Here is a 23956-nt window from a genome sequence, read left to right as displayed (position 1 = left end):
TTTCAGCATTTATGGAAAAATCATGTTGTCCCCTTTGATTTACTTTAATTGTAAATTTCAGGATAGCTTTCCTAACAATCTTAATAGTAAACAACTGTATAAACTCATCCCAGATATCTTTGGTCTTAATGGTGCTGCTGGTTTCATTTACTAATTATTTATATAGGACTTTGCATTGCTATAAGGTTGGCAACTACAATAGTTTGCTGTTTTGGTGCACCCTTGCCAGCTTTCAGTATAAATATCATATTAACTTTCTTTACATATATATAATTTACATATTATACAAATTATATATATATAATCTTGGGAAGATGTTCTGTTTTGGTCATTTTTATTATAAAGACTTCATGTTTTTGTCACTGTCTTTGATGTTGAGAATTTCAATATTTATGTAACCATCAACTCACAACAGTGTGTTGATTCATTCTTGACAGCATGCCCGGAATGATAATAAATCGCCACAAGACTGAGGCCATAGAATTTAGAGTCTGCTTCTCTGTCTTCCCCACTGCATTTGCAGAAAGTCCACGCCCTTCCTCTGACTCCAGCATAGTCTTAGAAGTGAGGGTATGCATGAGGCCAATGTTCTTGAGAGCCCTGGGACACACTTTCTTTGTGTTGCTGATAGCTGAACTTGCAGTACTTCTTAGTCCCCTTAATCCCTAGTAACTAGTCTTCCTCTAGCCACAGTAAGACAGAGACTATCTGTGAACTGTCTGGGATGTCAGTCATCAGCTGCTTGACTTGAGGCTAGCAGCATAGTATTTGTTACACTTCAAAGCTAACTTCCTTTAAAATGGAGAGTTTTCTTTGCTCTATACTTTGGGACTGGTCTTTTCAAATCTGTAATAGTCATGGTCAAGGAAGGAATTTATTTCAAAGCACATAAGGTTATATCTGAGGTTCTATAGTATGAATTGTGACAGCAACTGGCTAAGTTGTACTTTTTTTTTAAGTTTTTTATTTATTTATTAATTTTAGAGAGGAGAAGAAGAGACAGAGAGAGAGAAGGGGGGAGGAGCTGGAAGCATCAACTCCCATATGTGCCTTGACCAGGCAAGCCCAGGGTTTCGAACTGGTGACCTCAGCATTTCCAGGTTGACGCTTTATCCACTGAGCCACCACAGGTCAGGCCTAAGTTGTACTTTTATATAAAGTGTTGGGAGGCACGGAGGCAGAGAGACAAGTGATATAATTTATTGAAGCGAGAACAAAGGACTGCCCCCACATACACTGTGCCGGATGTCTCATCCATGACCGGGTGGCCCAGCTCCATCTCACTATGGAAGAAGTCCAGCCCCTGCAGCTGCAGGCCCCCAGTTGGGCCCACCAAGCCCAGGAGGAAGGCCAGGACCCGCAGAAGCCATGCCATTAGCCCAACATCCCAGGCTCCTGTAGTCGAGCTTAGTCTCCGTTCCGGGCCGGACTGTGATCACCTGCTAAAGGGAGACAGCACTCCTCAGGCCTTTGTTCAACTTTGATTGCATTTCCTTGCATTTAGGAGGTGTAAGCTTTCTTACAAACTATGCAATCTTTCTTGGATTTCTCCAGGGCTATGCTGGTGCCTCCCTCTATCCAATCACTTTTCTGGATCTTTCGGGGGTTTTTGTCCTGATCCTATCTGGTCTTTTCCCCACATTTTTCCAGGCTAAACTCTTTCCCTGTGGTCACCATCTTGGCTTTTACTGCGCATGCCTCAAAGTTTTGCGTGGTCATCTGGCTTCTCCTGTGCATGCGTCCAGCAAAGGAGTTTCTCATTCGCCTAGGCTGGGCGAATGGGAGTGTTCCCCAAGGAGACTGGAGGCTGGGCTTTCTTGCCTGTGGCTGTCCCGTGGGGTGTCTGTGAAGCCGTAGCTCCTCGACCTAACCAGGCTGAGCCAGTTTTGCTCCTTTCTCTTAAGTTAATAACTAACTAGACACCTACACTGACAAACAGACACAAAGTTTTCTGAGGCATAATAGTATATCCCATATTACTTTTGCAGAACATTAATTCAAAACAAACATTTCAGTCAACATATTTATTCTGTTCTTAATTTGGTTGAATGGTAATACAAATATTGTGAGCCAGATTTCAGTTTCTCATGTATTATAGTTTAAATGCCCAAAACTTTATATAAAAGCACAAATGAGTCAGTTTCTGTCACAGCTCATACTATATATTGGGTATAATTGTATGTGCTTTGAAATAAATTCTCTCCTTGACCATGACTATTATAGATTGGAAAAGACTAGCTCCAGTTAGAGAGACGTCTTGAAAAAACAATTGTTGACTAGAAACTTCAAGCCTTCTGTGGCTAAACATCTAAATGTATGTCTTCTTCAAAATGAAGATGGAACACAAAAATACAGACTCATATAATTACTGTAAGACTGCACGGAGAGTTTTATTAGCACCCCAGTGCTTACATCATCATTTTAAGAGATGTTAAGAAGGATGTAAACATTACCCTGAATCTGATGGCAGTAACAACAGAAGACTAAGTGTTCACGTTAACGTCAGGGCCACTATTAGGACTACACCATCGACACCCTATTTGAGCGTAGGCTCCCAGGGGCGCCATCTTTGTCATTTGAAAGCACAGCTCAGGGAAGACCCTCAGAGCGGCACAGCCACCACCTTAATCCATTCTCAGGAATTGGCTCCAAATGGAGAAATCAAGTCAGGTCACATCCCACATCCTGGAAGCATGAGGGGAGGCGAGGCCATGTCAGCAGCACTGCGATTTGCTCTCTGCTCTCAGGGTCTCCTGTTCCAGTTTAATTTTGTCCACATCGTTGTCTTCATTAGGAAAGCTCTGGTGGTTCACAAGAATGTTCTCCACTAGGAACCGGGCTGCTTCTTCTATGTTTATGTTATCCTGAAAAGCAGAAATAAGGAACAGGATCAATTCTGTGGATTAATTCTCAGAAGAAAGCAGACAGCTGTGTGTGGGGGGGTGGGGCCAAGGGGTTGGGTGAGAAGAAGGAAAGCTTGAGCAAAAAGAAAAAGAGAAGAGACTCATGGACAAGACAACAGTGTTGTGAGTGCCAGGGGTGCGGTGGGGAGGCGGAGGAGGGTCAAGGAGGGCTAGATGGTGATGGATGGAGACTTGACTCGGGGCGATGGCTACACAACACAGTGTACAGAGATGTGATGTAGAACTGGGCGTCTGAGACCTGTATAATTTTGTTAACCAGTATCACCCCAATATATTCAATTTTTAAAAAATAGTATTAATGGGAAGTAGGAAAATTCCTCCAAGGGGGCATTATAAGTACGCCAGCTATCACCCTCTCCAATTCCAAAGTGTTTGCCAAGAGTTCAATGCCATTGAGTACTGTGGCTAAGGAATTCTCTTCTCTTACGAAGAATCACCTTTTTTTAAATTTATGTATTCATTTTAGAGAGGAGGGGGGGAGATAGAGAGAGATAGAGAGTGAGAGAGAGAGAAGGGGGAGGAGCAGGAAGCATCAACTCCCATATGTGCCTTGACCAGGCAAGCCAGGGATTTGAACTGGCAACCTCAGTGTTTCCAGGTGGACGCTTTATCCACTGAGCCACCACAGGTCAGGCAGAATCACCCTTTTTGACGTTCTTCTTTTAAACTTTTGCCACTGAGTTTCAAGGAACTATACTCCTCACAAAAATAAGGGGATATTTCAAAATGAATATGAAGAGATTAAAAAAAAGCATTTGATTTTTTTTTATTAAAAACATCAGAAAAGCAAACGACAAGTCAAAGTTGTTCAATTATGTAGACGAGATGCAAAACTAACTTTTATTTCATTGGTGAAAATGCACTATGCAATAAACAGGCTGACAGTACTGCAGTATCTGCACGTTCCCTGATCCCCTAATTTTTGTGAGCAGTGTATTTTGGTGGTTGCAAATAAATCTTCATCGCACTCTGGGTTGCCACTCACACAAATGAAAGCACTGAAATGCAAATTATCCCTGCCCTTGAACATTCAGTTCAAGTATTCAGGAGACAGTACGAAGAAAAATGTCAGTGGGATTCCACCACATTAAAATAGGATAAATCCATCATGTTGGTCCCCACCTCTGAGCAATGCCAGAGGGATTCTTGGCTTCATACAGGTAGGAATTCAAGACCGAGCCCTACAGACAAAGAGATTCAAGTGGAAAGGCAGGTTTTACTGAGCAGAGAGGACAAGCAAGAAAAGCCACTCCACAGAGTAGTAGCAGGCCCTCCTTCTTCACAAGAGAAGCAAGAGAAACCCCCAACCATCTCCAGTGGTTGAGCTTATATCTGTTTGCAGTTTCTATAGAAAATTGTTGATATGGGGACATAGAGAGTGAAAAAGGTTGGAGTTAACTTTATCCTTTACAATGTATATTTTGTGGTCTTGTGTTTTGTTTTCCCTTTGCGGTCTGGGTAAGCAGTGCAGTATAGGTGAGTAGTTATTACTCTTTGCAGAACTTTTCTTTCTCCAGAGCTCTTTGTGGTCTGCTTGTATCTCTGGTCAGCCGAGCTCCGTGTCAGGCAGCACACAGCACGCCCCTGACCTGACTTCGTTAGACTTTAGTTGATTTGTATAGTTCTCATGCCCCTCTCCCATATTATTAGTTCAGATTATTACTTTCAGTTGTCACATGTAAACTAACCTGAAACAATGCTTTAAGTGTGATGTCCATTAAAGGTTATCCTAAGTAATCAGGAGCTGTCACATTTGTGTTACAGATTTATAAGTTGTCATCAAATACACAATAAGTAACACATAGCAAAATTTGTGATTTCTAAAATATCAACTTAATATTTTTAAATAATTTTATTTGCAAAAACATTGCAAAAATAGTAAAAATTCCTATACACCTTTTGCTCATATTCCTCAAATGTTAACTTTTAGGTAACTGAAGTACAATTATCAAAATCAGAAAATTAGAGAGTATTACTGTCAGTATTAATCTATCACCCTCATTCAAATGATAACAATTGTCCCATCGTCCTATTTCTGATTAACTTGAGAAGGTGAGCTTTGTGGTCATGTCTCCTTGTCTCCTTTAATCTGGAATGGTTCCTCAGTCTCCTTACTTTCTCAACCTTGACAGTCTTAGCAATGGCCGGAGTCTGCCTGATGCCTCCTTATCATTGAGTTCAAGTTGTGGATTTCTTACAGGAGAATGGCCTGAGTGACGGTCCTCAGTGCCTGAGGCACACCTGCTTAAGGTCTTGTCTGCCAGTTTCTCCACTGAAAAAGTTCCTTTTTCCCTTTGTACTTCGTAAGTAAACCATGTAAATGTTCTATTTTCTACCATACTTTTCCCCATTAATTTTAGCATCAATCAATTCTTCCCTAAAAACAATCATTACTGTGGTGTTTAACGGTGATTTTCTATTTCCGTCATTCCTTCTACGTGTATCAGCCGAACTTCTACTCTTCGGGAGAACTTTCTCTTCTCTCCCACGTATTTAGTCATTTGCTTATGCACATCATGGGTTATTACGTTATTCTGTGGATTAAACCCATTACAATATTATTTCCTTTGTTGCTCAAATTGTCTTAGATTTCGGAGCACCTATTGGAGGGTGTCGTGTCTTTCTGACTTGTCTCCCTCACAGTCTTCGTGAGTTCCGTGCTCTCTGGCTCCACAGAATATCTCAGGCACGTCTTTTCTTTCCTTGTCCCACAGCCCTGCAATCAGTCCTTTCTCCAGGAAGCCCCAGTTCCTTTCATTGGAGAACAGCAATATTTAAAATTACTGAGGGCTCAGTAAGCTCACTGGTTCTGTTGTGTCGTTGCTTCTAAGTGCTGGGCGCAGACATGTGTGTCCATAAACACATCAGTACCTACTTTTATGTTTCCCTTTCTCTATCCATCTACAGTGTGTGCATGTATGTATAGATACCCACACATAATCACAGAACTGTACACAAAGTGTATATACAGTGTGTCCGTAAAATCATGGTGCACTTTTGACCGGTCACAGGAAAGCAACAAAAGACGATAGAAATGTGAAATCTGCACCAAATAAAAGGAAAACCCTCCCAGTTTCTGTGGGATGATGTGGCAGCATGTGTGCATGCGCAGATGATGATTGTATACAGCGGAGCAGCCCACGGCCATGCCAGTCGAGATGTGGACAGTAGAGAGGAAAGTTCAGTGTGTTCTGTAGCTCGCTAAATTTGAATCTGTGACCAAAGTGCAACGTGAATATAGGCGCGTTTACAACGAAGGCCACCACATACGAATAACATTACTCGGTGGAATAAGCAGTTGAAGGAAACCGGCAGTTTGGTGGAGAAACCCCGTTCTGGTAGGCCATCAGTCAGGGACGAGTCTGTAGAGGCTATACGGGATAGCTACCTAAGGAGCCCTAAAAAATCTGTGTGTGAGCCCACATCGAACTGCACTGAATAGGTATGAAACTGGGAGAGTTTTCTTTTATTTGGTGCAGATTTCACATTTCGATCGTCTTTTGTTGCTTTCCTGTGACCGGTCAAAAGTGCACCATGACTTTATGGACATACTGTATACTGTTCACAGAAATTAGGGGTTATTGTATGTAGATATATAGTATTACATTTATACAATCTCTCCAATTCCAATCCAATCCTTCGAGTTCATTCCAGCCCTCTCCCTTGGTTGTTACACCTCTCTCAGACAGCAAGAAACCTGCAAGTCCTGGGCCATTTATTAAAGTATCTTTTCCAGCATCAACACACGATATTTTACTTCCATTCTCAAGACAAGTATTAACTTTAATTAAAATATAGATCTTTGTCCAAATGCCATTCAGTTCCCACTGTCCCCAGTATATCAAGTAATTATGCTCTGTAACTGCATGTAGTAGCAATTGATTAGGAACAAAAATCCCCATGTTGTAGTATAATTAGTCACACATTTTCATATTGGGAAGCCATTATTCGCCACAGAGGTGAAAAGATGAAATTCATAAATTCAAAAATGTCATTTCAGCTATGTTCTATTAGAATTCAGATCACTGGAATTTAAGCAGTAATTAGATTTGAAGGCAGCTGCTGGCCAGCTCAGAAGAGTAGGTGTTAGTGTCACTTGGACAGTACTTCCAGCCTTGACTAAAACTTCTAACCTACATTTTACATGACTGTGATTGCCTTGCAACACTCCTGCTTTACTACTGAGGAGATCCAGCTCCTCAGATATTAATAGGAAAGCACAGCACATGCCTGAAACTTTTACTCTTAACCAATGATTTCCTCCTCATCCCTCTATGTCAGGCGTTGGGAACCTTTTTGGCTGAGAGCCATGAACGCCACATATTTTAAAATGTAATTCCGTGAGAGCCATAAAACGACCCATGTATGTTAGGCATTATTCAATAAAAATTTGGTGTTGTCCCAGAGGACAGCTGTGATTGGCTCCAGCCACCTGCAACCATGAACATGAGTGGCAGGAAATGAATGGATTGTAATACATGAGAATGTTTTATATTTTTAACATTATTATTATTTTTTATTAAAGATTTGTCTGCGAGCCAGATGCAGCCACCAGAAGAGCCACAACTGGCTCGCGAGCCATAGGTTCCTGACCCCTGCTTTATGTGATGCCATCTACAAACATAGGCATGGGCAAAGTCGGGTTCACAGTTGTTCATATGGGAAATAATATAATAATTAATAAATAATAATGCAAAAATAAACTCTGTGTTTCACACAGTCACAACTGTAAAGCTACTTTTGCCCACCCCTGTACAACAAAGCTGATGACTTAGTCTCAAAGGGCAGGCCACATGGCACAAATGTTCACAGATCTTCCATCTAGATTCTGGGGACACATTTGGATTTGTTATTTGAATGATAAATTCAAATAAAACCTAAACAGGAAATTTTATCTGTGATAGATACATCATCTCTGCCAAATTTCGTGCTGTATTCAATATTACACCATACCATTAATTTTTCTCCAACAAAGTGAGGAAGTCAGCGAATCGCGGGATAGAGGAGACGGGGCGTGGCTTCCAAAACGAGCCCCACCAGGTAGAACCTTCCCTTCTGTGATTTCCTACTTCCTGTCTGGCCAAGTGGCGATGCAGCTTCTTTCCGGGCGTCATCTCTCTTCTGCCGCTACTTTTATTTATGAAACTAAACTTGAAGATGCTAGAATGTATTTATTTAAACAAATAGTCTTCAGCTCGGGAGTGAACACCTCTGCCTCCAGTAGACACCTTTGCCCTGGGGACTCCATCATTGCTCTGCCTCAGAGCGGGTTTTTTGTGTGCAGTCTCTCCTACTTTGCTTTTTTTTTTTAATTTTTTATTTTTATTTTATTTTATTTTATTTATTCATTTTAGAGAGGAGAGAGAGAGAGAGAGGAAGCATCAACTCCCATATGTGCCTTGACCAGGCAAGCCCAGGGTTTCGAACCGGCAACCTCAGCATTTCCAGGTCGACGTTTTATCCACTGTGCCACCACAGGTCAGGCTCTCCTACTTTGCTTTGATTATTCTGACCATCTGTGTCAGCAAATAATCTTCCAGTTTTAGGGTGGCTTTCTGGTAATCCTAAAAACAACCTAGTAGTATGTAGATGATAAGGAGGAATAATGCTTTTTAAAAAATATACACAAAAGCCTGACCAGACAGTGGCGCAGTGGATAGAGTATCAGCCTGGGATACTGAGGACCCAGGTTTGAATCCTGAGGTCACCGGCTTGAGCGTGGGCTCATACAGCTTGAGCATGGGATCATAGACATGACCGCTGGCTTGAGCCCAAAGGTCACTGGATTGAAACTCAAGGTCGCTGACTTAAGCAACGGGTCACTGGCTTAGTTGGAGTCCTCTGGTCAAGGCACATATGAGAAAGCAATCAATGAACAACTAAGGTAAAGCAACTACAAGTTGATGCTTCTCATCTCTCTTCCTTCCTGTCCGTTTGTCCCTCTCTCTCTAAAATACATACATACATATACATAACTATACACAAACACACACACGAAATTCACAGAAGACATACTAAAACCTGGAACCGTGTTAGGATTACCCCAGGCCTGTGGTTTTGAGTTGGCCATCATCAGAGAATTTCTCAAACATTTCATTATTCTTACATAAGCCTTTATTTGACCTCTAAAGTGAACCGTCCAACACACATAACAAGCACCTTCCACTCTCCATTATTTTGTGCTTTTGATTTCCATCTTCACTTTCTTGCATGTCTAGGCTGTTAAGATTTTCAACATCCAAGTTATGTGTTTTGGTTTTTCTAAAAAAAAACACACATTTTTTTTCCTGCTTCGCTTAATAAGTAAAAAAAAATTTTTACTCTACTATTCATGAAGAAGCATGTCACAAATACAGATATGTTCCTTCTGTTCAAATTCATTCAAACATCACCCAAATTCATCTTTTCTCCAACCTTGTCGATGCCTTTGTCAGTCTAGCACACGAACTACATCTTCACCAGGGACATGACCCCAAGTTTCCTTAAAAATAAAAATGCTTGGGCTTCACCCCATAAACTCTAGGTGCATGAGACTTCATTTAAAGACTCAAACTCACAGGAAACGATGTTTGTTATTTGCTCTGAATAATAGCTCATTTTTGTTTTAATGTGAAATCGGTCCCTCCGTTTACCTCCCCACTAACCATTTTTGGACAGATCCCTGCGGTTGACAGAAAGAAGCTGTAACATACCCATGCTATGATGCACTTTTCCCCAGACTTTCAACAACCACTCACATCAATCCATCTAAACAGTTTACAGCTACAGCTCAGATTTACAAGTTGACAACAGAGTGGATAAGCAGATCTCACCTTGGCGGAGGTTTCAAACCATCCAGTGAAGCCATGTTCCTTGCAGAACTGGTCCATCTGGAAAGGATTCTGGCCACCGTCCTTTTTCTGGTCACATTTATTAGCTAAGAGAACAGCAGGAATAGGGCCGCCGCTTGGAAGATGGACTTTACTGTCCAGATCACTCTTCCATTTTAAGACTGCCTCAAACGTGGAACCTCTCGATATATCGAAGACTATGAAAGCACCGACAGCTTCTTTATAGTAGACGCGGGTCATGTTGCCAAACCGCTCCTGCCCTGGAAACACACAAAGTCAGAGGTTAAAAACTCCTAATTTAGACAAAGTCTCTGTTTAGATATGACCCCCTGGACCCTAAGAATAATGCTATAAAACACATCTCTCCCATTCCACGCAACACAAACTGGTGAGATTAAGGACATACACACAGAACTGACTCACAGAGCAGAAGTGGCTGATCATGTGGTCTGAGTACACAAGTGACTTGTTTCTGTTCTGCGCACTTACAACACTCTCTGTAACCATCCGGATGGCAGCACATAAAGCTAAAGAGTCCATCCTCTTCCTCTCCCCTCGGTCTAAGAGAAGAGAGGTACTAAAGGAAAGAGAAAACTGGGAGTGGAGGAAGAAGAGACAAGAATAGGAGAAAAGGAAGTTTGCCAGAAGAAGATAAGTGTAGTGGGTTAAAGGCTAGCCAAAACTTGTAGGACTGGACATGAGATAAAGGAGCTCATGTTCTTAACTCATCTAGCCTTCACATCTCCACGTGCTCTTGACTCGATATGCAAGATTATGCTCCTCTAAGGAGGCGCAACATGCAAACCTGCTATTTTAGAACGTAGAGTGGCACAGTGGTTTTATACTATTAAAGGAAAGATCAATTATAGAGTTCTTCAAATACTGTACTTTTAAAATAATGTAATAGGTTAAAAACCTTCAGAAAATATCTATTGCTAAACATATATAGGACTTTGCAAAGCATTCTCCTTCTATCTGATAGCATACTACTCTTTGACATAGGAAGGGTCTTTATCTTCATTCAACAGATGAAAACACACACAAACAGCTGCTTGAACAGGACTCTGGTAGCACTAACTAAAACAGCTGGGACTCAAACCTGGGTCCTCTGATTCCCACATACCTATGGAAATATGACGCCAGCCATTCTGAGCTACCTTGCAGTTGCCTTGACTTTCAAAGCTTATACCTTCAATTGGTCAAGTTACTCAGTAGAGGACTAAGGAAAAGTGAGTGACAGTCAATGTTAATCTAAGATTAAGAACTATGACCAATGATAGAATTACTATGATAGGACACTTTCCTATTAAGACACATGATGAAAAACACGCCTTATCTACATTTTATTGATAGTGACAAATGCAAAACTACTCCAAATTAGTACTTTCATCTCCAAATTCTACTATGCCATCATATAATTTTAGATATTGCTTAATGGAATAATGGAAGAATAAAATAATCAGGTTAAGTTTCATCCAAAAAAATCTTTATTATTTTGGGATTCTACTTCCCACAAATACATAAATGCAGGACTTTCCTGCATTGCTGAATGCGCCTGGGTTGTGTCCCATGACAGGAGAGGACTGGGTAACGAAGCAAGTCTGCAGCTATTACCTACAAACACAGTTGCATAAGGTTTGTTTTGTGTAGTATGTTTATGTTAAAAATTAAAGCTTTGAGTAATATGGAAACTCAGCAGAACCTGGGAGACCTTCCTCTTTATAGGTCTGCAGAAGTATCAATAGTTCAGATGGTGGGCAAACTCTTAAATAACACCATCTTCTTTGACCAGTGCTGTGGCCATTTCTTACTAAAGGGGGAAAAACCGTTCCTGTTTTCTGAACAAGCCACTTAAATGGGCAATATTATAATGAGAAGATGACAATGCATACCATCTAGTCCAACCTTTCTTATTTTATAGATGAAAAAATAAAGTTACTCAAATTTTTGAAGCTAACTGCTTATCCAATGTGCTGTCTGATTTGTTAGCCAACTATTTTCTAGGGCCTACCACTGCTACATACGCCCCCATGTTTCCAAACAGATCCACGGTAATACCACTAGGCAGGCTTTCCTCAGGGACAGTAGCCTGACAGCAGAAGTGAACGCCTGCTCTCTGTCCCCTCAGACTTTCCCATGGCAGCTAAGGGAAATGTCCTGCTCCTGAGTACATGAGTAACCCCCAAACTGGGACAGCCTTTTTCATCCATGTTGCTGTGGGCATATTGCCAGCATATTCCAAATAACTTTAAAATGTTTTAGCCTTCGAAAAGATCTGTTACTTCCTTCTCTAGAAGACGGAATTTTATAATAACTCTACATCTTGGCATTGAGAAAAGAGAAAAAGAGCACAGTGCTAGTCATCTAGGTTCAAAGATATTTGAAGATGCACAACTTACATACCCAAATGGATGAACCCTAAGGTACACATGGCAAAAGGATCAAATGCTTATCTAATATTTGGGAGTATCCAATTTCAATAACCTTGAAAAGGAGTCAAGACAACGGAAGTAATATATTGCCAGGATTATATGCTCCAATTTGAAAAGAAAATGAAATACTCTGCCTTATCTCTTTATATTGAATGCAAATTTCCAACATGATAGTGTTCCCCCTCCTATTTAAAATGGAAAGTACTGCACTCTGAAACGTTATCAAAACCACAGGCCAGAAATGCTTTCTCTTGTCATTTTTATTTTTTTATTTATTTTTTATTTTTTTATTATTTATTTATTTATTTATTTTTTATTTATTCATTTTAGAGAGGAGAGGCAGAGGGAGAGAGAGAGAGAGGAGAGACAGAGAGAGAGAAGTGGGGGAGGAGCTGGAAGCATCAACTCCCATATGTGCCTTGACCAGGCAAGCCCAGGGTTTCGAACCGGCAACCTCAGCATTTCCAGGTTGACGCTTTATCCACTGAGCCAACACAGGTAAGGCTCTTGTCATTTTTAACCAATGGAATTCTTTAGTTTGTCTCAATAAGTTATGTTCATGCCCCCATTTGATAAATAATCTAATAAATGTTTCTAAATGTTATTTGAAACTCAAAATACGAATTTCACAATGACAAACAAATCAAAGTGACAAGAGATAACGAGTGCTTAGTTTTCCAAACATAAACGCTAACTTTTCCCCACCCACTGAGAACCACTGAGCTACACAGTCTTGCTCAGGGTGACTAGATGAAAACGTATAGCTTCTAGTTAGAACATGTAAAATCCTTTAAAAAGATCCTGAAATCTCACTGTGCATTTCAGAAATGAAGCTCTTCTAACAAGCTGAGATGGTTGCTGGCTGACAGATGAAGACCCAGTCAAAATTTAAGTCCCATCATCAGTTCTAAAAAGATAATGATATGTCCACTAAAAAGTTTTCTAGCTGATAAAAGTAACAGTGTGATGTTGAATTGTGTCTTGGGTTTTATATGTAAGAGGCTATAATTTGTAGCCACGTGAGTTTCACTGTATTTAGACATCAAGTTTATGACTCATTGTACTACTACTTTATGAAGCTATTAGAAACTTGCCCCTATGTTATACTTGAATATTTAACATGCTAGAATAATAGGCATTGTTAAAAGTGAAACAATTTCTTTTTTTTTTTTTTAATTTTTTTTAAGATACATTTATTTATTTATTTATTCATTTTTAGAGAGGAGAGAGAGAGAGAGAGAGAGAGAGGAGAGAGAGACAGAGAGAGAGAGAAAAAGGGGAGGAGCTGGAAGCATCAACTCTCATATGTGCCTTGACCAGGCAAGCCCAGGGTTTCGAACCAGCGACCTCAGCATTTCCAGGTCGACGCTTTATCCACTGCACCACCACAGGTCAGGCGGAAACAATTTCTTAAAGAACTACCATTATACTAAACCAATAAAGTGAAGTGAGTATGAACGGACTGCGCTGCTCCTGGCATGTCCGCCATGCTGGCTTGCACAATTTTCCATCAGAGGAGTGGCTCTCATTCTCAATAACAGAAGTTGAAAAGATAATACATCAAATTAGCACCGTCTGAGTTTAGATTTGAAATACACTGACTTTCCCCATTTAATACTAAGAGGGTAAGAGGAGTCACATGATATTACACAATTCTGTTCATTTCTCTGATTTTTTTTTATCATATTAAAATGAGAGGGAGATAACATAGCAAGGAAACCTTTGATGCCAGAAATATCTAAATCCCTGTCCTATCTCTGCAAGTCATAGGGGTATAGGCCTTGGGAAAATCCCCTAACCTTCTTGAGTCTCAGTTTACTCGTGTGTAAACTGGGAATGATTCCCATTTTTTTTCTAGATTATTGTAAACGTAAATGAGAATAAAAGTAAATCGAATGACAGTGACTAGAAAATAATTTTTAATAAATTTTAACTATTATTATGTGAGAGGGTCAAAGACCAAGTTTCCAGCTCTGGGAATCTATGCTTCCATTTGGAAATATAGTTCCATTTGGAGAAATACCATGATAGGGAAAGGCAGGCAAAGTGCTTGTTAAATCGTGTATGTACAGAACATCGTGTTTGCTCACAACGCCACCTTTTGAGGTTGATATTCAACTTGTTTGTCAAGCAGAATAACAAAACTCAATACAGAAAAAATAGGACAATATCTAAACTAAAAGGAAAATACACTGCTCTTGAGATGGTAGGGAGGAGCCACTGAGCTACCTCACCCGCAGGGGTTGTAAGGTACCAAAAACTACAGAGTTCATATGAATATTTTAAGAGGCTTGGAGAACATTTTATTAATTTGGGTTAAGGTGTGCAGAGAAATTGTGAGAATAGTCTCTGTACTGTGTGATTGGCATAACCAGGATGGCCCTTGGCATTGTATTGTAAATGCAAAGGGAAGGAAAACATGGATTCCCTGACATTCCACCACACCTGTGGGGAAAGGGGTGAATGGCTAGCCAGGTGCAGGAAGAGGAAAGCCAGAATAAACCTTTTCTTATAACTATGAACCATTTGCGGGCATTTGTCCCCACAAAAACTACCTCTCCTATGTAAATGCGTGTGGTTAACACGTGTGACTCTGGACAGAGAGATAGCAGATGAACACTAGAAAATATAGGAATGCCTTTTAATATGTAAAGAGACATCTTTCTGCCATTGTGTTGACTTGTAAATTTTGTTTTCTCCAAAAGAATGTATGGCTTGCAAATTGAACATGGTCCTATCATGTTAAAGGACATATGACTATAACCAATAGTGGTAAGGGGCTCCTAATTACAATTTTTGCTTCCGTACTTCCCACTTACAAAACTATAAAAACCAAGTAGAACAAAGGGCCGGCGCGCGCTCCCTTAGATTTCTGTTGGAGTTGCCGCTGCTTGGCCAAGCTAGACAATAAAGCTTTGGTGTGTAATCGACGGACTTTGTTCATGTCTTCAATGTTTCGGGTCCCTGCGGATTAGGCTTAACAGTAGCAGCATTATCAGAAAGTAACCCTCAATATTACCGAGTCCCAGATACGTGTCAACTCAGACTCTGGGTGTTTCCTTTCACAATCTGAGGTGACTGGGCTTTGGGGATATTTAGTCCCAGGATAAGGTCTGTCTTGTCCAAATATTTAGGTCTTCTGTGGTGACTGGAAAAAGAACAGCTGATTTTAATCCATTTAAAGTAGGGAGTAAAATCAAAATATCTTTTGGATGTGTATCCAAAGTCACAATAGTTTGAAAAGTTTAAGCTGGCCCTGGCCGGTTGCCTCAGCAGTAGAGCGTCGGCCTGGTGTGCGGGGGACCCGGGTTCGATTCCCGGCCAGGGCACATAGGAGAAGCGCCCATCTGCTTCTCCACCCCTCCCCCTCTCCTTCCTCTCTGTCTCTCTCTTCCCCTCCCGCAGTCGAGGCTCCATTGGAGCAAAGATGGCCCGGGCGCTGGGGATGGCTCCTTGGCCTCTGCCCCAGGTGCTGGAGTGGCTCTGGTCAAGGCAGAGCGACGCCCCAGAGGGGCAGAGCATCGCCCCCTGGTGGGCAGAGCGTAGCCCCTGGTGGGAGTGCCGGGTGGATCCCGGTCGGGCGCATGCGGGAGTCTGTCTGACTGTCTCTCCCTGTTTCCAGCTTCAGAAAGGAAAAAAAAAAAAGAAAAAGAAAAGTTTAAGCTATAAGTGCTTCCTTTCTCAACTAATTGATTCAACAGGAGCAAGAAATGGACCATGTCCGTCCTGTATACCTTGTCTCCATAGGCCACCCTCATAGGGGGGCTTTTGAGATAGCCACACAGATAAGGAGGAGACGACCCGAGACAGAGAAAGGGATAAGGGTCCTGGAAGGCAGCTGCTGAGGGAGCTTGGGGAGCCAGCAGGCTGGGTGCAGAGACAGTGGGTCTCCTCGCAGGGTGCCACAAAGCCAATGGCAGAACAATTGCCCACAATTCCAGTATAAGTCAGATCACCCGTGGGGCTTGGTAAATTGCAAATTTCCAGGCCCCACCTCTGGGAATTCTAATATGCTAAGTAGGGAGGATTGTTAGTCGTCTACTCCAATATCCCTTCATAGAATTTTTTTGGGGAAGTAATGCATACAATTAAAACAAACGAACAAAAACACATAGATTTCCTGGTATTGCACAGCAGGGTATGTACATTTGATTGAACCACAAAGACACAGAATTCGGCCAAGGAGCAGCTGAATGGTGAAATGTCAGCTTTAGTTCATGAAAACTTTGTGGTTCTGCTTACCAGCCTTGGATGGCCCAACCACATACTTTGTCAGTGAGAGAATCCACTTCTTTCTTGTAAGTCAAGATGCATGGTAATGTTTGTCAGAGGAAGCCAAGTTTGTTGATACAGCTTGTGCTAAAGAATCTTCATTTTATTCTTTTTTTATTTTTTATTTTTTTGTATTTTTCTGAAGCAAGAAGCAGGGAGGCAGAGACAGACTCCTGCATGCACCCAACCGGAATCCACCTGGCATGCCCACCAGGAGGTGATGCTCTGCCCATCTGGGGCATTGCTCCGTTGCAACCTGAGCCATTCTAGCATTTGAGGTGGAAGTCATGGAGCTGTCCTCAGTGCCCAGGCCAACTTTGTTCCAGTGGAGCCTTGGCTGCAGGAGAGGAAGAGAGAGATAGAGAGAAGGAAAGGGGAAAGTTGGAGAAGCAGATGGGCACTTTTCCTATGTGCTCTGGCTGGAAATCGAACCCAGAACTTCCACACGCAGGGCCAACGCTCTACCGCTGAGCCAATTGGCCAGGGCAAGAATTTGCATTTTAAGCACCTCACATGAGTCTGATGGAGAGGGTACCATATAATCACACTACAATAAATGTTTATAGCTTGATTTCAAGAAGCAATCAAACATCACTGCAGAAGATGCTTACGATCTAGATAGAAGTGAATGTAAAGAATAGGGAGAAGAGAAAGTAAGGTCATGTATCAATGAAAAGATCAACAGAGATCCTTGAACTACCTCCTGCTATTTATTTATTTTTATGTGGTCCATCTCTCTCAAAGAAGAGTGAAGAAATGACAGATTCCTAGTCTCCTGGATTGCAAAAAAGTCAAAAAACTTTCTGGAAATATAATTGAGTAGAATTCTAAAACACTTTTTTCTTCTGGATCTTTTATGTCCTCTAGAAATCTCCCCATATTTATGTCTTCATTTCTTTCACTATCCAAGAGAAAATCTCTGTGACCATCATACAACTTAAATATGTCAGCTTAGCCCACTCACTATTAATTGTTTCACCAGTATGAAATCCTCACTATTTTAAGGGTGTGCTATTTTGGGGTTACAAATGTAAGGCCTTCAAAGTCTTCTTCTTTGCAAGTGTACTTTCAGTTTATTTTAATAAATACGTATTAATCGTGTTTTTTATTTTCTATATTTTATGAAGCTTTGACATCTTGGGAGTCTTGTGGACCAGGGAAGGGAGTGACCCTCCCTGGGTTAGCTAGATCTTAGAGATAGCTGACAACTTGCTGAGAGCATGTCTTTGATACGTAAATCAACCCAATGCAGAGTCCATACCCTCCATCTGTCTCCTGTTTCAGTCCCTACAGAAGGGACTCCATCTCTGGCCCTAAATCACCCCATGGCCAGCATTAGACAACTAGAGTCCACCCTATGGCCCAGAGTCCACTAATCTTTCAAACCATCCAAACTGAAGTTCGCTCAGTTTGTCTACGCTGCCTTGCCCTTCCTTCCTGCAAAAACCACAATCAAGGCCCTTGCTGATGCTGTCCCTTCGCCATTCTGCCACTGACCAACACTAGCTTCCACAGGAGGTCCTGCATGGTGTGTGGCCTGCTCCCTCCTCTTGGGAACTGTAAGTAACAAACTTTGTTTTCAATGACTGTTGTCTCCTGACGTGTTCATCCAATCAGACCTGAGTGAAAACAAAGTCCTGGGAACATTTTAAAATAGAAGAAAGAATCGTTGAAATTTCCGTATCGAGAGGTCAAGAAAATTGGAAGGTCAGGATAACACATGCACTGCACGATGGATAAAAGTTCTCCGAAAATATATTTGAAAATGACCCTGCTTCTCTAGACTAATGCATGGTTACAGGTTTAAACAGTGATGTCACGCAGTAGAGCAAGCAAGCATCTGTAATTATCCCCTTGCTTTTCCTGGGTGTGCTCTGAAACCCTATACCATCAGACAGCTTTGTTATCTTCAGAAAAGCCTGCAATTTGGAAACAGTCTTTCAAAATGCACACACACAAAAAAATGATGGAGCCAAACAAAAAGTGTCGACCTTGTTGGAAGTGCTGGGCTTCATAATGAAGAGACGCATAATAACTGAAAATCCTGGGTTGATAACACAAAGAGATGATAATGATCACAATGGGTACAAAATATGAGTCACGTGCTCTAATTAGAGATGATGAAGACATTTGCAAATGTAGACAAGGGGTTTATATTGTTTTGATACCGGTGAACCCAAAATCGGCAGCTATACTGTTAATAGCTTATTGTTCTTGTATCTCAGAGAAATGAGATGTCTCTGTACAATGCAACTGATTACCTATGTTTTATCGGTCCACTTACTATACTCCACAGTACTCAGACTGTGGGATCTCTAAAGGTTATAATTTGATTCAAACAACAGAATGATCAGGCAAATGGTGGGAGCAAAGTGAAGTTCTAGTACTTACCAGGGCTCCACGGTCTCTACTGCTAACCTGATGGTCTTTATGCTTGGGTTCATTGAGCCAACTAAGGATGGTAACACATTCAAACTGAAGAGGAAAGGCAACAGGCATATCCTTATCTAGGAATTTTAATACGTGTAACGGAAATATGTTACTGTGCTGACCATCCTGCCTGTGCAGCTGTGAACGCACTGTCCAGACGGGGGCACGCCAAGGTGTCTCAGGACTCACAAAGAAAGGAACATTGAAAGATGGGAAACGGGACAGGAAGCTTTGCTTGTGATTCAGCAAAGCAAGTGATCCGGAATAAGACTGAAGATGGAAGGTTGTACGGGAGTCATAGGTAATGAAGGCTTTAAAAATCCCTATAGGTGAGTTCTTAAGTAATTGGAAATTACTGACTGACAATAAGCCCTGGGAAAGTGATATAGCATTCACTATTTAAGACACAGTTTACGAATAACTACCTAACCTAGTGCTTTTCGACTGGTGCGGCTGTGGCCTCTTCTCCCTTAGACTGTCAAAAAAATGACAAGAGCCAACACAGCAACAGCCATCTGATATGAATACAGCAAAATTATACTTATTTTATTTATAAGATGGACAAAAGTGTATTTTTGGTGTGCCGCAGAATTTCAGTAATTAGTTTCTGTGTGCCGTGAGGTGGCAAAGGTGAAAAATTTCCAACAAATGAGTGCCTCAAAGCATTGCTTCTTCCTATTTACAGAAAAACAGAACACTAATAATTCCTGACTGGCAGATGCTTTGAAAATCAAAAAAGTATTGGAGGTAATATTGCAGATTCTTGCTCATGAAGGGTTAAAGGAAAGTTAAGAAATTGGACAAGAGACCACTAGGTATACTGCTTGGCAATATGCAAGATGGGACAAGAAAATCAGGGTCAACATTCTAATTCAGGGTGGAAATTAAAAAAAAAAGTGACTCCAAGTATGGTTTATATAATTTAAAATGTCTTCCAAGCATGCATTTTATGCTTTGGTAAATAATATTTACATGAACTTCAGAGTTGGTTGTTTATGATTTGTTCTATGGCCCAAAGGAGCATTACTCAGATTTTTAGGAAGAAATTTTAATCCTAAAAAAGTGAATGGTGGCAGAATATGCCACCCCCAAAATGAACTGAAGGCCTCTTTTTTGTTCAGCCTACTATAAAAGTATTTAGGTTTTGCTACTTGAGTCTTCATTTTCTTATGAGGGCAATTGGGTGATGTAAAAAAGATTTATATTAGACACTGGCCAGTTGGCTCAGTGGTAGAGAGTCAGCCTGATTGTGGAATTCCCAGGTTCGATTCCTGGTCAGGGCATACAGGAGAAGCGACCATCTGCTTCTCCACCACTCCCCACCCCCACCTCTCACTCTCTCTTCCTCTCCCACAGCCATGGCTCAAATGGCTTGAGCAAAGTTGGCCCCGAGCACTGAGGATGGCTCCATGGCTTAGGCCTCAGGTGCTAAAATTAGTTTGGTTGTTAAGCAATGGAGCTGTGGCCTAGCCAGGCAAAGCATCACCAGGTAGGGGTCAGGGCACATGCTGGAGTCTGTCTCTGCTTCCCTGCCTCTCACTTAATAAAAAAAAGAAAAGATTATGTTAAGTAAATAAAAGAACTTATATTAAGTCTTCCATCAATTTAACTCTCAGGACCAGATAAAAACTCTAAGAGGGTAGAGATAAAAATTTTACTCTCCTAAAAACACAAGTCACTTCAATAAATCCCTAAAGACTAAATTATAGTAGATCTAAATAGATAAAAAAACTTTTAACTTAGACCAGCCATTCAACCTACATGGAAAATCCTAAAGTTGTTAATAAACTTATAACAAGTAGTAAGCCAAATACTACTTCACCTATAATACATAATAAATAAAGATCAGAAACATCTTAACTTAGTATGCATATTTACCTCAACTCTTTAAAATCTTAGTGGAGATGTCAATATTTTAGTACATTTCAATATTTACTGAGCAGCAGTATGAAATAAGAAAAAGCAATTGCCTAATATAAAAATTGTATTAAACTGTATCTGTACTTTAAAGCCACATTCATTTGAATAAAAGAAGATTCATAAGGCCTGTATTCAGGAGTCACTATTTTTCTTAACTTGAAGAGTTTAGCTTAAATTGCCTGTAGGAAACATTTGGACAATTCCTGCCTGTCATACTTGCCAAAGCTTGCAAAAATAGAGACTAGACATAATTTTTTTACCACCTTTTCCATCTCTACAGCAACAACAGAAATACTAACTAGTAATAATACCACACCTTAAATTAGTCATATCAAGTGGCCAGTTCAACCTACTATTGTGCAATTAAGGAATACGTCTATCCTTTGAGATCTGAATATAATTCAACTCTTTACTACATAAGGCAAATATGTTTAGCCATGAGGGAACTTTCTGGAGTGGCCTCCAGTGTGCCTTCATTACATCATTACTAGTTAATTCAAATGGTATGAGCTAGGATTCATTAATTGCTCAAATACCCAAACCAAGCATAGTTAATGATGTAGCTCTTTAAACCTTAAGTTAAAGCCTAGTTATTTTCGTCTCCCAGTTTCCTTATATATTAAGACTCCATCTCTGAAAAACCTTATTTATAAGGTATTTATAAGGTGACCCTAATAATTTCCAATTGCCTCATAGGTTTACCTCTAATCTTGTCCACTGCTGGTGTGTATGGGTTGAATGTATCTAATATCCAAAAATTCCTTTGGGAGATATTAAAATTCTGCTTTCCTTGCTGGCAAAGCTCAAGTTATTTATTTATTTATTTGTTTATTTTTTTAAAGGCAAAAGTGCAAGGATATTCCATCTGGGCTGATAGGTACCAGAGTCCAATAAAGGCTATGCCCCTACCTGGTTGCATAGGTCTGTTCAAGAATATAAAAAGAAGAGGGGGATACCCAGGAAGAAAACTCTTACTAATGTTTTTGCTTTCCCAAGTCTCCAAGTAGCAGCATTTTCCCTTGATGCTTAAAAACAACTATGCCATAAAAAATCTTTTATTGACCTGCAGTCAGATCCAATCATAATGTAACAGCTAACTAACACATTATTTTACACAAAGACTAATGCAAAGTCAACAAGCCTCCAAGGCGGGGGTTTAAAATCTCCATGGAAATCCACAGCCACACTGAAGATTCCGGGAGAATGATTATCACATGGTTAGGCAACCGTTAGAATCCATGGGGGCTAGTCATAAGGCAATACTAGTGTTCATAAGTATTCTATGTAGCAGGAAGTGTTTTGAAAGAAGTCCCTGGCTTCAAAAGATGACTTTTCAAACGAACTTTTGGTTTTCTGGAACCAAAATTTTTTTTTAAAAAGCAGAGTCCAAAGCTGACTACCCTCCCCCCTTTCTCTGAAGAAATGATATACGTATCATTATTTCAGGTAGAAAAGTCTGTTCTAAAATAAATGAGTATCTAGGTTATAATTCTTCAATACTTTTCACATGCACTAAGTTTTGCATGAAAAGAGCACTATCTAGCTCACAGATCTGTGTCTCCACACGACCCCCTTGTGCTACCAGCTGGGGACCACACTATCTATGGGTTTCAGCTCCAGCAGCTGTAGGATGAAGGACCGTCTCTCCAGCCCTGAACACTAGCAGTCAAATGCTGAGCTTAACACCGAAAACAACTGAACCGGGTAACTCTGGCTACCACATCCACATTTAAACTTTCCGTAAGTGAACATCCTTTTTAATGCCTGCATCCCACCCACCACACTACCCAGAGTGCAAGTTTTCATAAACTAGAGCAAGGAGTGTCTGTGCCCCCTCAAACAGGGGGTAGTAATATGCTTCAAACTGACACCTGAAAGCAAACGCCAGGAAAACATTTTGGGGAGGGGAGGCAGGAGTAGGGGTTGAGAGAAAGGAGGAACATCAAGTTTCAAGAGAAGCTTCCCCAGATCTTCAGCTGGGTGACCTGACTTAGGAACGCACGGCATGGTAAACGAGGAGCGGAGTCAGAGTCCCACTCAAAAGGAACGGTCTAGATCCGGGTGGGTGATGAAAAACGTTCTGAAAAGGAACCTGGTTTCCAGTTTGGTTATGCCAATAACTGGAAGTGGAACTTGGAGTAAGTCATGAACTTCAGTTCTCATCAGTGAATGTCAAGGCTGAATGAGAGGAGCTGGCCCCTCCCGCTACACTGCCTGAGTGTACTCTAAGCTAATCAGTGATTAGAGGTAAAACTTCTGGAAAGGCCCTCTCTGTGACTCTCTCTTCTCGGCTCAGGCGAGAGAACTCTGGAGTCGAGGGCTCCTTCCCATCTCTTCAATAGAAAAGGCCTTCCACTGCCTTAGCAGAAGCATCTAACCAGGGTTAGTTATTTATGCATTTATCTTGTCCTGCCGTTAAAGTCAACTACTGCCCGTTCCATGGTCCCGACCCACTGGACTCCATCCGACCACATCCTTTTCCACCTTCCCAGAGACTTGAGTCTCTCTTCTGAACGTGCTCGGGCGACTCCAGGCTGAGGACAGAGAAAGAGGCGAGAAGGGCGCGCGGAGCCGCGTGGTCCCGGGCTCCGGGCGGCAGGGGAACCTGGAGGACGCCCCTTCCGGAGGCTGCACCCGCCCAGCCGCAGGGTCCCCGCGCGTCCGCGCCTCGGCCCCGCGCTTACCCGCGATGTCCCACAGCTGCAGGCGCACCAGCGTCCTGCTGTCCCAGTTGAGGACCTTGAGCGCGAAGTCCACCCCGATGGTGGCCCGGTAGTGCTGCGAGAAGAGCTGGTGCACGTAGCGCTTGATGATGCTGGTCTTGCCCACGCCGAGCTCGCCGATGACCAACACTTTGAAGAGGTGCTCGCGGGTCTCGGGCACGGCGGCGGCGGCCGCCCCCCGGCCCGGGTTCCCCGCCCCGCCGCCCGCCATGCGCGCCCCCGGCCCCGCTCCAGCCGGCAGGTGCTCTCTCCCGAGCTCCGGCCCCGCGCCGGGTCCCCGCCGGCCGTCGAAACTTCCCGAGACCGCGCCCGCTACACCGCCTGATCGGTCACGCGACCCGGAACCGGCCGCCGCTCGCCGCCCGTGCGGGGCGGGGAAAGGGTCGGGCTGGCCTGGCGGGGGAAGTCCCGGCTAGGTGGCCGCC

General features: G+C 41.9%; 1 protein-coding gene across 1 annotated transcript; it reads right to left on the bottom strand.

Annotated features, from left to right (window-relative positions):
- Positions 1 to 2365: 2365 nt before the first annotated feature.
- On the bottom strand, positions 2366 to 23862 carry RAB32 (RAB32, member RAS oncogene family). Its single transcript, XM_066248312.1, has 3 exons — positions 23493 to 23862; positions 9737 to 10014; positions 2366 to 2864 (listed from the first exon to the last, which is right to left on the bottom strand). Exons 1-3 carry the CDS (start codon positions 23740 to 23742, stop codon positions 2715 to 2717), a joined length of 678 nt encoding a protein of 225 aa, XP_066104409.1. The 5' UTR covers positions 23743 to 23862; the 3' UTR covers positions 2366 to 2714.
- Between the last annotated feature and the right edge of the window lie 94 nt (positions 23863 to 23956).

This window comes from Saccopteryx bilineata, chromosome 12 (assembly GCF_036850765.1).
Source record: "Saccopteryx bilineata isolate mSacBil1 chromosome 12, mSacBil1_pri_phased_curated, whole genome shotgun sequence".
NCBI classification, from domain to species: domain Eukaryota; kingdom Metazoa; phylum Chordata; class Mammalia; order Chiroptera; family Emballonuridae; genus Saccopteryx; species Saccopteryx bilineata.
Note: the sequence above shows the minus strand (reverse complement) of the source record. Positions and strands in the feature narration are given on the sequence as shown.